The sequence below is a fragment of the Myotis nattereri genome (assembly GCF_964212035.1).
Source record: "Myotis nattereri genome assembly, chromosome: 16".
Classification (NCBI taxonomy): Eukaryota; Metazoa; Chordata; class Mammalia; order Chiroptera; family Vespertilionidae; genus Myotis; species Myotis nattereri.
Genome location: NC_138091.1, coordinates 17,079,832 through 17,092,384, shown reverse-complemented (window position 1 = coordinate 17,092,384; position 12,553 = coordinate 17,079,832). Strand labels below are relative to the sequence as shown.

Genomic DNA, 12,553 nt, shown 5'->3' with positions numbered 1-12,553 from the left:
CCCCCTTAGGAAGTGCAAGAGGCGACGTAGGTGCTCAGAGACGGTGTTTATTGGCTCCTTCGAAATCAGAGTCATGACAACTGTACAGAGGACCCAGCCCCTCCACTGCGCCGCCCTTCCCCTTTCCTGCCTGGTGCCGCAGGAAAAAGCAGCTTCATGTGGGGCACAGGGAGACTGGGATTCACAGTAACCAGGAACAAAAACGGAAATAAATTAAGTGATACAGGGGAGGGAGTCAGAGGGAGTCGTGTTCCCCAAATCAGTGCATGAAGAGGGGTTACCCAGGGCCTGGAGCCGGGTTCCCCACCAGCTCCTCCACTGCAGAGGGAGTGTTCTGAGGCCCTGGACATGGAGATGTCCTCCACTTCCCACCTAAATCTGAGACTGCCTCCATGCTCCTGTGCGTCTGCCAGAATGAGCACCGTGCATGCTGGGGGTCACCGAATGAGGTGGCGGCAGCCGTCACTCAGAGTCCACGGGCCCAAGGCCCAGCTGTGCTTGTCGTCGTGAGGTCTCACTCCCTCATTCCACCCGTACCAGCAGGGCATAGAGGAGTGTGGCCCCCTTCTCCTTGGTTACCCACTCCAGTTCGGCTGGGCTGAAGTGAGGGTCAGGAGGCTCTCTGAGGATCGCGGAAGGAGGGCCGGGGGTGTAGGAGCCAGGGCGCACACACACCTGGAACGCCACCTGGGCCTGGTGTGTCCGCTGAAATTTGGGGTCCCGAAATCTGTCAGGCAAAAAGCAGAAATAGGGTGGTGAGGCCTCTGGCCAGTCACCTCTCCTAACTGCAACTACACGGGCCTTGCTAGTCCTAGGAATCACTTCTACTTTACAGGGACTGGCTCTAGCTGTTCTCTCTATTCTAAATGGCCTTCTTCCCAATGCCTGCTCAGCTAACTCCACCTCTTCTCCAGCCTTTGCTCAAATCTCACCTTAATGATATCTACCCTGACAACCCTTTTTAATATGCCTGCTCCAACTACACTTTCTAAAAAATGTTTTTATTTTAGAGAGAGGAAGGGGGGGGGGGAGATAAACATCAATGATGAGAATCATTGATCAGCTGCCTTCTGCATGCCCCCTAGTGGGGATCCAACTCACAACCCGGGCATATGTCCTGACCAGGAATTGAACCGTGACCTCCTGGTTCATAGGCGAATGCTCAACCACTGAGCCACAATGAGAAAGGGCTGGGTGGAGACTGAGGAACTAGCAAAACAAGGTGGGAAAGGAGAGAGCAAATCATGGAGACCCAAGTGGCCCTGGGGCCACCTCCTGTGTACTTACTGCACTTTGGATGCCAGGGTCTCGGCCCCAGCATATTGGAGGGAGGGAGAAAGCAGCACTGGAGGGGGCTGCTCCTCCCGAGGAGGAGCACAGTTCTCACCCGGCTCCTCAAACCCTCCCCTGGGCTCTCCCTTCAGGGGCCGGCAGCTCAGGATGGAGGCAGTACCTGTGAGGAGAACTGGGTCAGAGTAGCCCACAGGCTCCAGCCCACAGGCCCAGCCTTCTCTGATTCTGTCAGAGCTACAGTACCTGCTCCCAACTCCCCTCGGTCCAGCACCCTCCGGATGGCTGCCACATTGCTGCCGTGATATGCCATGTGCCACTTCTTGGTTAGTGTCCCAGCCTCCAGGTGAGGATTCACTCTAGGGAGTGGGCAGATAGGCAGATGGGACAAAGGTTACTGGCTCCCCAAGGTCATCCCCTAGACATGCAGTTCTGTCACTTCCATGCACCCTCTTGGCACCTTCCTTTTTCAAGGGGGCAAAGAACAGTAAGAGAGAGACAGGCCCCATATGTACCTGAGGTTGAACCTGCACCAGCCAAAGGGCAGGGCGTATTCCCGGGGAGGTTCCCCACGGCGCCTGTGGGCTTCGTCCCCGCGCATCTTCCGGCAAGACTCACAGTAGCACAGGCTACGCTTTGGTTGAGGCATGAAATAATCCTCTGTGGGAGAGTAAGTGGCAGACTTGGTGCTATGGCTCCTGTCCTGGGTCTCAACTACACAGCCTCCTCTGACTGGTCTCTAGGGCTCTCACTGGTCCAGGGAGTGAGGCAGATTCTAGGGGACTGGGGCCTCACCAGGAAGCAGCAGCAGTTCTTGGAATCGGGAACAAAGGGCATGGTACTCGCAGCTCTTCAGAGGGCTGGCAGCAGACGGTGGGCCCCAGCACACACTCTCCTTGATCCCTGAGGGAGCACATGTGGCACAGGTCATGGGAGATGGGCTAGAGGTACGGGGTGGGGTAGGATCCTGGTCCCTTTGGGCTGGCTCACCATCCACCATGTCCGCTTTCTCCATGTCCCCTTGGGTTCCAGTACTCTTCAAACTGGCAGCTCCTGGCTCAGGGCTCACAATGGTCACCTGCAGCACAGAGGGGTGGTCAGCCAGTGTCAACAACCTCTAGAGCATCAGTTCTCAACCTGTGGGTCGCGACCCCTTTGGCGGTCGAACAACCCTTTCACAGGGGTCGCCTAAGACCATCCTGCATATCAGATATTTACATTACGATCCATAACAGTAGCAACATTACAGTTATGAAGTAGCAACGAAAATAATTTTATGGTTGGGTCACAACATGAGGGACTGTATTTAAAGGGCCAGAAGGTTGCGAACCACTGCTCTAGAGCCTCCTGATCTCTTCCTTGATCTTGGACAGTCGTCTCCAGACCCTCCCTCCTCCCGGCCTTCATTGCCACTAACCTGCTCACATTGCCCATAGAGGTCCACGAGCGCATGGCAGGGCTGGGGGACGTCTGGCACAGCCACCCCCTGGTCCCTCCCATTGACATGGAGATGCAGTCCCCCAGAGCTGTCGAGCCGCAGTCCCAGGATGGTGCCTTCAGGACACGTGTCCAGATTTGGCCCAAACTTCTCGCAGATCTGGGAGGGAGAGATCTACTGTCTTCCTAGAGAGCAGACTCCCACCAGCAGCAGCCACCCGCACCCTTCCCTCTGCTGCAGGTCGCCAGTCCCTGGGCTCTACGCCCCCCCCCACCCCCCCGCTTCAATGACCTCGACTCCACCTCCCCTTCCCCCCACTGCAACATTCTCAATGTTACCAGCATAGGAGGCAGCAAGCCTGAGACTGTCCAGATAACGATACTTGCGCCCTCATGTGAGTCCACTCGCTACAGTGCCCCTTCATATCTGTGATCCTACCTCCAAGCTCGGGGCCCCTCTCCTTTTTGCACAGCCCCTCCCTATTCAGAGACCTGGCCTCTCACTTCTCCCTGCTCCCCACCCACCTTGAGGCCATTGTGGAAGACCCCATGGCCCCGCAACAGCCAGGCTGCCCGTTTAAGGGCACAGGCAGACGCAGGGAAGTTAAGCCTCTCCGGTGGGCAGGTGATGACTCCCAGGACAAGGGAAGATGTCCACTGGCGGTTCAGGAAGTCTATCCGCACCTGGGAGAGAAGGCAGCTACTCCCCAGCCATGGCCGCCTGGGGAAGAGGCCACCCACCCAGCACACCCCGCTCCCCACACCAGCCAGGGAGGGAAGATGACATCTCCCAGGCTGTGGCCTGGGATGCTGCCCCTTCTAACGCTTGGAGGAACTGGAAACTGCAAATTCAGTTATTTCCTCTCCTCTTTCCGCCTTGGTCTTGCTGTGGACTCTGTAAGGATTCTTGTCCCTCGAGGCTCCCTTCCCCTGGCTAACCGTGACGTCTTCAGTTTGCAACGACAGGGCCCTCTGGAAAGCCCTCCCTGCTCCCATAAACAGGACCCGGCATCTTCCCTGGAATACCCCAGCTCCTCCCTGCTGCTTCCCTCACCAGGTACCAGGTGGGCACTGACCTGCAACTCCCACCACAGGGTATAAACAGAAGCCTGGGAAGGTCATTCAAGGGACATGCCTTTCACTGTCCTCAATCTGGAAAGGCCTTGCTCCAGGAAGGTTGGCCCTGGGTCGCCCTGAGCAAGAGTTGCTGGGGACGAGAAGGGGACAAGGAAGGCCCACCTGGACCAGCAGCTGGGGCGCCAGGGGCTGACTGATGACAACGATGCCCTGGTTGTAGCTGGCCACCCGCGTAGCTGTCCGGTTCCCATTGGACAAGAGGATATTCTTCCCATGGTTCTCCAGGAATTCAAGGGCTGTAGGCATAATGGACACGTGATCCTCGCCCTGGTGTGGAGGAGAGACTGAGCTGCTAGGGCTGCCAAGGCGAGGCCCAAGCCCCCACTAGAGTTCAGAGCTTCTGTGCATAGGCTTCTACCCATCCTGGACAGGACTGGAGAACCCAAAAATAATCTGGTGGCCAAGGGCCCACCAACGGCTCGTCCATGTGCCCAAAGGGCCCTGCTGCAGCCTCTTACTCCCAGGCCATGTTCCTCGTCCTCATCGTCTTCATCGCCCTCGCTTCCGGTGTCCGAGCTGGGGGAAGGAGGCTGGGTGCCTTCTGGCTCCTCCAGCCTTGTGGAGCTGACAATAGACACACTCCGCACTGGCCCGTACAGATCCAACACAGCCCACACGTTCTGGAGGCACACAAGACCCAGGAAGTTGGAGATGAGTGAGGACCTCAACCCACTCCCAGAATTCAAGGCAAGTCACGGGTCTACCTTGGCAATGCCAGTGGCTGCAGGCCCCATGTCCTCTCCATCTACCAGGATGTGCATCGAGTCATCTGCCCCCCGGCGAATGCCCACACGGCTCCCCACCTAGGACCGAGGTGAGATAAGGACAGATGCTCGGCCCACCTCTCTGCCATCCCAACTCCCAACCCCACCCTTATCCCCAGATCCAGCTGCTTCACCCCCAGCCTCTCTAGGTTCCGGCCATAGTTCATCCTCTGGAGCAGCCCGTCACGCCTCACTTCACAGCTGGACACCATCCAGGTGGTCTTTGTCCGGAGCTCTGGCAGCGAGGGAGGCACCCCAGGGCCACCACCTGCTCCAGGCCCCATCTCCCCTGGAGCCAGCGTTGTTAGCCCTATCCGGAGGGAACCTGCCCACTTCTCATCCAGCTCTTCCACTTTCACCTGTGTGAGAAAATATGCGCTTGCACTGGATGGGGCGGGGCAGGGCAGGGAGGAAGCAGTCTCGTCCTGCTGTGAAGGGCCTGGAAGCCTCCTGTCATATCGCCACAGCCCACCTCAAAGACTTCCTCAGTCTTGAGCTCCTTGGTGCTGAAGACAAGGCCATGAGCATAGCCAGCTGCCCGCACCGCCCTTGTGCCATCTTCCTCCAGAGTGACATTCTTGCCGCAAATACTGTGGAATCGGTGAGCCACGCCAGCCACTGCGGAAAGATGGTGCCGAAGAACAGAGTAGAATTGGGGCAGCAAGCTTTAGATGGCACACAGAGCAAAGCTTTCAGGTGAAACAGGAAGCTGACATAAAGGTCCCACCTGACATCACCCCCTTAAGACACGTGACACCTCTTTTCACCACATTAAGACTCATCCCCAAACCTGGTGGACCCAGCTTATGGTGTCCTAGCCACTTAGTGGCAGGGAAGCATCCAGGCCCTGGGTACCAGGCATAACCCTGTCCTCTTCCCGGCTGCTTCCCACCATGGGATGCTCCCTCCCCTCTGCCTGCAGCTGCTGCAGTCAGTCTGTCTTGCAACAGCTTCCCTGACCCAGAAGCTGTCTCTCTCAGGTGCACAGCAGGCCAGCAGAGCCCCCCTCCCGCCCTGCTGGCTGAACCTGGGGAGTGCAGGGGGAATGACTTCTCAGTGGCGGTGTTGCTGGTTGCCAGGCTGTTGTCCATGGGGCCGGTAGCATTGGTGATGGACACTTGGACACACTGGCCATAGAGATCCACAACCGCATACACCTCTGGTAGGAAAGGAGGAGTCAGAACCTTGACAGCCTCAGGGCCAGGCTGAGGGGGCAGGCCGAGAGCCACAGAGTAGTCACCTTTACCCGGAGGCAAGCCCGAGCAGGCAGCGCCCTGGTCCTGGCCGTTGATGAAGTAGTGCAGGTCGCCCTTGGAAGTCCGCATCATGCCGATGCGCGCACCTGTGCCCAGCGCATCGAGGTCGCACCCGTAGTTGTTGCGCATTGTGTTACCATCTTGCATGATGGCTGTGCCACTGGAGGGATGGCCAAAGGGGGAGTTCAGCCTCCCAGCTTCCTCCCCACACAGGTCCCTGCCCAGTCTCTGCTGTCAGAATCTTCCAGGGCCTTGGATTAGCATCTCAATCTGGGGTCTGAGACCCAATCCTGTCTCCTACATCCCTGGGATCTCTCTCATGAAAAAGTAATAAATACCCTGAGGAAGGAGGGAGGTGAGTTCCCAGAATTAAAGAGAAGAGGTAGCCAGATCCCCTAGTCTATCACAGAAGCAGGCCTGAGACCCTGCTTCCCTTGTCCCAGCCAGCTCCACCCAGTCCCACCCAGCTGGTCCCAAAGCAAGTAGCCCAACCTCAGCATCCAAGTATCGTAGTCAATGTCTGTCATAGTGTTGGGGAATTCAAGGTCCTCCGGCCGAATAGCAGTCACTCCTGTGAGGAGGCAGGGTTAGGTCAGAGCCAAGCCCCCAGGCATAGGCAGGCAGCACCTCCCACAACAGACAGACACACACACACACAGCTGCCCCTCACCAGCCTCAATGGAGCCTGACCAGCGGTCCACCATCTTCTGAATGACAATTTCAAACAGCTCTCCATCCCGCAGGGCCCTGCCCAGGAGAATGGCGATCAGACAGGCCCTATTGGGTTGCTGAAGCTGGGCAGCAGGAAAGTGGGGACATCCCAGTCCAGACACTGACCGGTTGGAGATAACAATGGCATCATTGAACTCGCTGCGGCAGTTGTGACGGAGCGCAGTGCGGCCGCCGTTAGTGATGACGGCGTTACTGCCGTGCAGCTGGTGGAAGCGGAGGTCGGAGCCCCCCGCCCCTGAGGATGGGGAGCTGGGAGACACCTGGTTGTTCCCCTCAGGGAGTGGCTCCGGGACTGGGGTCACCTCTGCAAGAGGGGACATCACCTATTAGGCATACAGTTGTCTCTGAGGCCTCAGGAGGCCACCCCCCCGTCCTGCCCCTGCCCAGCCCGGCCCTCACCCACGTCGTCCACAATGGTGGCCTGGGCAGCCTGGCCGTAGAGATCCACAACAGCATAGACACCCGGGGGCACATTCCAGGCAGCAGGGCCCTGAGTCATCCCATTGACAAAGAAGTGGAGAGTCCCGTCCTCCCTACGAACCACGCCCACCGTGTCCCCTGCCTTGGAAGAAGGGGGGCTGGAGTGAGGAGTCAGGCAGAGTCCCTGCCGGGGCTGGTCCTGCGGCAGCCCCCCCTTGTCTACTCCCCACGGTTGAGACCTGCCAGCACACCCACTCTCCCACCTTGAGGCGGTCCAGGTTGTGCCCATATTCATCCAAGATGGTTGTCCCATTGTGCATCACCCCATTCCCAGTCATCATCCAGGTCCCTAGGGGTCAAGGAGTGGCAGAGGACATGAGGGAGAAGCCAGGACGCCTCTCCTTTGTAGAGCAGCCCCCACGTTATTCCCCAGAGCCTTTAGCCCAGCCTGCCTCTTCTCTGACAGTCGGCTTTCCCCCAGAAAAGACAAGAAAACTGCTGTTCTCACGCCAGCCACAGGCCCTGTCCAGGGGCCTCCTCAGCTACCGACTCAGCCGTCACAAGTGTGACCAGGGGAAAGGGCTGGAGAACAAGCATCAGGCTGTGAGGACGGCTTCCTCCCTGGGACCCTCTTCTGGCCCTGCCCCTCTCAGGAGCTCACCAGAACGCAAGTTGGTCATGGTGGAGGGCAATTGGAGGTAGGCAGGGTTGTGGGTGGTGACACCAATCTCAATGGAGCCAGCCCATTTGTCCACCATCTTGTCGATGCGCACCTGGAATACCTCTCCGTCCCGCAGGGCTCTGCTGCTCAGCACCACGCCATGATTGAAGTCATCGGTGGCACTGAGGGCACAGCAAGTGGGGACTCAGACCCCCCAACACAAACTCTGAACGTGCCACATCTTTTTAGCCCAAGTCAACCAGACAAACATCATACTCAGAAGGCTCCCCCCTTTCTGTCCAGGACACCCCAGATCAGACTCCTTGTACCTCCCACTTCCTCCCCCTCCCCCCAATTCCATTAGAGCCCCTTCTGCAGGCTTTCCCCACCCCTTGGGCCATACTGGGGCCTCAGAGCAGTGCGTCCCTCGTGGGTGATGGCTGCCTTCTGCCCACAGTTGGGGTGGAAGAGCAGGCGCTCAGGTTCTGCCTGGGCAGCAGGAGCAGCACGGCGGAGAGCGCCCTCAGGGGACAGCGCCCGCAGGATGGCATTGTTCCTGCGCAGACGGTCACTGTGGTTGTTATTGTGGACGATGGTCACCTTCACTGCCATCCCGTACAAGTCTACCACACCATACACCACTGGGGGTGTCAACGGGGTAGCCACGCCTGTGGGGGTGCAAGGCAGAGGAATGGGGGGTAAGGGAAGAAGAGTCAAATACAGAGACGGAGTATCAAAGAGGCAGGAGGAGGAGGTACAGACCACCCCACCGGAAGCCCGGGCCCGCCAGCCCTCGCTGACTTCCCCTCACCTTGGTCAATGCCGTTAATGAAGAAGTGGAGGGCAGAGTTGGACTTCCTTGTGAGACCAATGTGGTCACCCTCCTATTCAAAACAAACAAAAAGGAACAGCCTGGAATTCATCCACAGTCAGGCTCCAGACAGTGTGGGAACCATGAGAACAGAGCCGTCCTGGAGTTTTCCCGCCACCACACCACAGGAAACAGCTCCAAAAGTTCTCCTGCGTCTCAGACCACCCCGAACGCTTCCTGCAAGCCATTCAGTGCTGCAGCAAGTCACCTTACCACCATGAACTTGCCTAACCGCCGCAACAATCTGTAAAACACCCCTAACAGGCTCATTTTAGACATCTGCAGAAAAGAAAAAACTACCAAAGGGGTAAGCTTCTTGCCTCGGGTCACTAGTACACACGGCCAACCCGGAAGAGGCACTGAACCCATCTGACTCTAAAAACTGAGTGCCTAACTGCTGGGCAACCCTGCCTGCTTAGACAGAACTTTTAGGCAAAAGATAAAGGCTGTGCTCTAGACTGCGATGCCCACCCTCACCTGCAGCTCATCCAGACTGAATTCACAGTACTCCCGGCGGGTGCCCTTGCCGTTGGTCAGGATCCCACAGCCGCTCATCATAATGGTGCCTAGGAGAAAGCACACGCCCTGGTTAGGGGACGAGTTTCCTTCCCCTCGGGTTCCCCAGGCGCCCAGCCACCCCCCCTGCCAGTGGCCGGTACCTGACTGCAGGTTGGTCATGGTGGCTGGGTATTCCAAATTGTTGGGGTTGTGGGTGGTGACACCAATCTCAATGGAGCCTGACCACTTATCTACGAGCTTGTCGATGCGGATCTGGGGTGGAACATTAGAAGGGAGAGGTGGGCATGTAAATGTGGAGAATGGACTCTCAGCCCCTGGTCCTTCCCCAGTCCCCACCCTTCCAGTAGAAAGGATCAAGCCCCATCTTGAGCTCCCAGAGGGTGAGGTGCCAGCCAGACCCCAGGCTCTTGCACACCTCAAACATCTCATTGTCCCGGAGCGGGCGGTTGGTCATGACAACCCCATTGTTGAATTCATCCAAGGGCCGGCGACGCTCAGCCGTCTTGTTGTTGTTGCTGAGTTTGATGAGAGTCCCACACTTCTCATGGAAGAGCAGGGCGTCATTGGAAGTGAGGATGGGGGAGGTGGCAGCACCGCTAGACCCTGCTCCGTCCCCTGCTGGCGGGGAGCTCAGGTTCACATTCAGGAGCCCCCCATTGTAGGCAGACAGGATGGCATTGCTCACCACCTCAGACAGCTCCATACTGGCGAAGTCTACAGCAGCAGGACGAGAGAAAAGCTGACATGAGGCCCTACGCCCTCAGGTCTGCAGTGCTCTCCCTACGCCTCTCCTGAGGCCCCTCCCTCGTCCACAGCATGTCCCACTCCCCTTCCCGGGGCCTCCCAGACGCCCTCACCATTATGCGACTCAAGGCTGTTAGGAAACGTCTCCGGCCGGGCCTGCGCTGGGGACACCATGAAGGCTGGGAACCAGGCAGGATGGGAGGGGAATGAGGGTTCAGCCCCTGCTGCAGAGCCCACAGCCAGGAGACCCCCTCCTCGAGCCCCTGCTCTCCCCGTCAACAGACTCGGGGGTCTGAGTGGCCCGGCTTGTCCCTCCGTGTCCCTTCAGCCATCCCCGTGCCCGCCCCTCCACCGCGGCCCTCCCTGTGTTCTCACCTTCATCCCTGGAGGTCCCCTGTTCAGCCAAGGCAGCATCTTCAGGGGGAGCGGAGGGCTCGAGGGGAGGTGTGGGGATGGGAGTGGGGGAGCTGAAGCCTGGCTCAGGGGGCAGCACAGTGACTTGGGTGCACTTGCCATAAAGGTCCACCACGGCCCAGACCCGGGCCGGCAGGCCGGTGGCAGCCACACCACAATCCCGCCCGTTCACCCAGAGCCGCAGCTCCCCAGCCGCTGTGCGCTCCACGCCCACGCGGTCCCCTTCGCCAAGCTGGTCCAGGTCCTGCCCATACTCCTCCAGCACAGAACGTCCATCCCTCAGCACCGAGCAGCCCGACACTACCCAGGAGCCCCCCTTCAGCCCTGTGGCGCTGCTTGGGAAGTCCAGCACACTGGGGTCCAGTGCCGTCACCCCAATCTCAATGGAGCCACTCCAGGAGTTGACCTGTGATAGGGGTGGTGGACAGAGGCTCAGGATGGGCCACCGGTGGGCTGCCCACCACGAGGAAACCACAACTCACAGGCCGCTGTGTCCTCCTCTCCCCACCTCCCAGACCGCTTAACTGACCGTTCTCCCTCGGACACCAGAGACCACCCCGAGCTGCAGTCCCACGAGTGATTTTCTGCGCTAGGTCCACTCTGCCCTGCACCCGGCTCGGCGTCTGCGCCAGTCCGTTCCCCAGCGTGCTGGCTGATTTCCCGGCTCCAGCTCCCTGCCTCCTCTAACTTCGCTAGACCTGTGGCTCCTCAACCCCCCAAATTCACAGCTAGCTCTCCAGGTCCATATTCCTTGCTCCTGTATATCATCGACCCCCCCCCCCCCCCGCCCTAACTCTCTCCTAGGCTCTGGCTCCACTCAGATGCACTCTCTGCCCAAAGCCGTCTCTGTGCACCTGGCCTCCTCCCTGAATCGCACACACCTCCCACTCCGAGTCGCTCTCCCTACCCATCTTCCCCACCAGCCCGGAGTCTGTCCTTCAATGGTCGGCTCTTTCCTAGGTTCTCTGCCCATCACATCGCTGACATCTCTCCGTCCTCCATCTCCCAGAAACTGTCCGGGCTGGCCCCCTACTCCTTCTAGCGGGCGAGGCCCCGTGCCCCTTGCCTGCTCCTGGGTCTGGGCAGGCTCCAGCTCTCCCGGCTCCTCCAGGCCGAAAGCTCCTGCTTCACGCTCCCTCCCTGCACGTCGCCTGGCCTCTGAGTCTGTGGGTGCCCCCGCGGTCCCCAATGTGGGGCTCCCTCCGGTCCCCTCCCACCAGCCTCCACGTCTTGGCTTGGCGGCCCCAGCTCCGCACCTTGCGGTCGATGCGGACGGTGAAGACGCGTCCATCGCGCAAGGGCTCCCGGCTCAACACCAGCCCGTGGTTGAACTCCTGGCCCGGCTGCTGCCGCCGCGCTGTGCGCCCGCAGGCCGACAGGCTCACCAGGCGCCCGGTGCGCGGGTGCAGCTCCCCGCCGCTGCCCAAACCCGCGCCAGACCCCGGTCCCGGGCCGCTCCCGCCGGGGCCTCCACCCCCACCAGGCCCCGGCCCGGGGCCTCCCCCAGACCCCCCACTCCCACCCGACCCCGCCGCCATCGCCGCTGACGCCGGGGCCGCACGACAGCCGCGTTTGGCGGCACCGTAGCAACGGCGGTGCACAAACACCCTGAAGGAATAGGACCCGGGGCAGGGGCCAGATGTGCTTTACGGCACTGCCGGGCGCTGAAGCATCCCGGGCTGAGGGCTAAGGAATTAACGGCTACCCGGTGGGAACAGAAGGACGACGGGGTCGGAGGATTGCTTTACGGCACGACGAGGTGATGGGGTGGCTCCGAGAGCGGGGAAGACTTGGGCTGGGAGTTTTTACGACAGTGAAAGAAACGACGGCCGCAGCCATTTTTACGACGGAAGGGGGTGCCTTTGCGACAGCGGCACCGACAGCCCCGCCTTGAAGTGTTCGCTTTACGGCAAGAGGAGGAGGTGTCTGCCCTCAAGCTACCAGCGTCCCGGCTGTGTGCACGGGAGCCGGGAGCCGGGAGCTTTGTACACAGAAACCTCTGCCCGCCACACCGCTGAGATCGGATGTGTCTTGCGACAGGATCGCAATCCCTCCGCTTTCCACCTTATAACACACCTCTCGCGAGAGGCCAGGCGGCGGACTTTTGGGGGAAAAAGGGCTTGCGGATGTTTCCAGTCAAGCCCACCTTGAACTCCAATTCATTCATACTTAGGTCTTAAAGCTACGAATGAAAAGCCCAACGAAACCCCGGCAGACAGTTTCAAGCAACAGCGCTGACGGCCCCAAAAGATTGCCCCAGAGCTATTCACAAGCCCCCCGCCCAACTCCGACGCTCGCGCTACGGTTG

The 12,553-nt window shown here is 59.5% G+C and overlaps 1 protein-coding gene across 1 annotated transcript; it reads right to left on the bottom strand.

Moving 5' to 3' along the window:
- Positions 1–28: 28 nt before the first annotated feature.
- On the bottom strand, positions 29–11,783 carry NEURL4 (neuralized E3 ubiquitin protein ligase 4; the record flags this gene model as incomplete). Its single annotated transcript, XM_081110267.1, has 29 exons — positions 29–727; positions 1,288–1,453; positions 1,537–1,649; positions 1,806–1,950; positions 2,086–2,193; positions 2,281–2,368; positions 2,708–2,887; positions 3,253–3,411; positions 3,967–4,131; positions 4,323–4,484; positions 4,569–4,667; positions 4,763–4,987; positions 5,101–5,246; positions 5,656–5,787; positions 5,875–6,044; positions 6,377–6,455; positions 6,555–6,631; positions 6,722–6,920; positions 7,016–7,178; positions 7,300–7,385; positions 7,698–7,879; positions 8,101–8,365; positions 8,509–8,581; positions 9,046–9,134; positions 9,228–9,339; positions 9,503–9,801; positions 9,945–10,010; positions 10,207–10,651; positions 11,502–11,783. The coding sequence occupies 29 exons, from the start codon at positions 11,781–11,783 to the stop codon at positions 523–525; spliced, it is 4,680 nt and encodes a 1,559-aa protein (XP_080966393.1). The 3' UTR covers positions 29–522.
- Between the last annotated feature and the right edge of the window lie 770 nt (positions 11,784–12,553).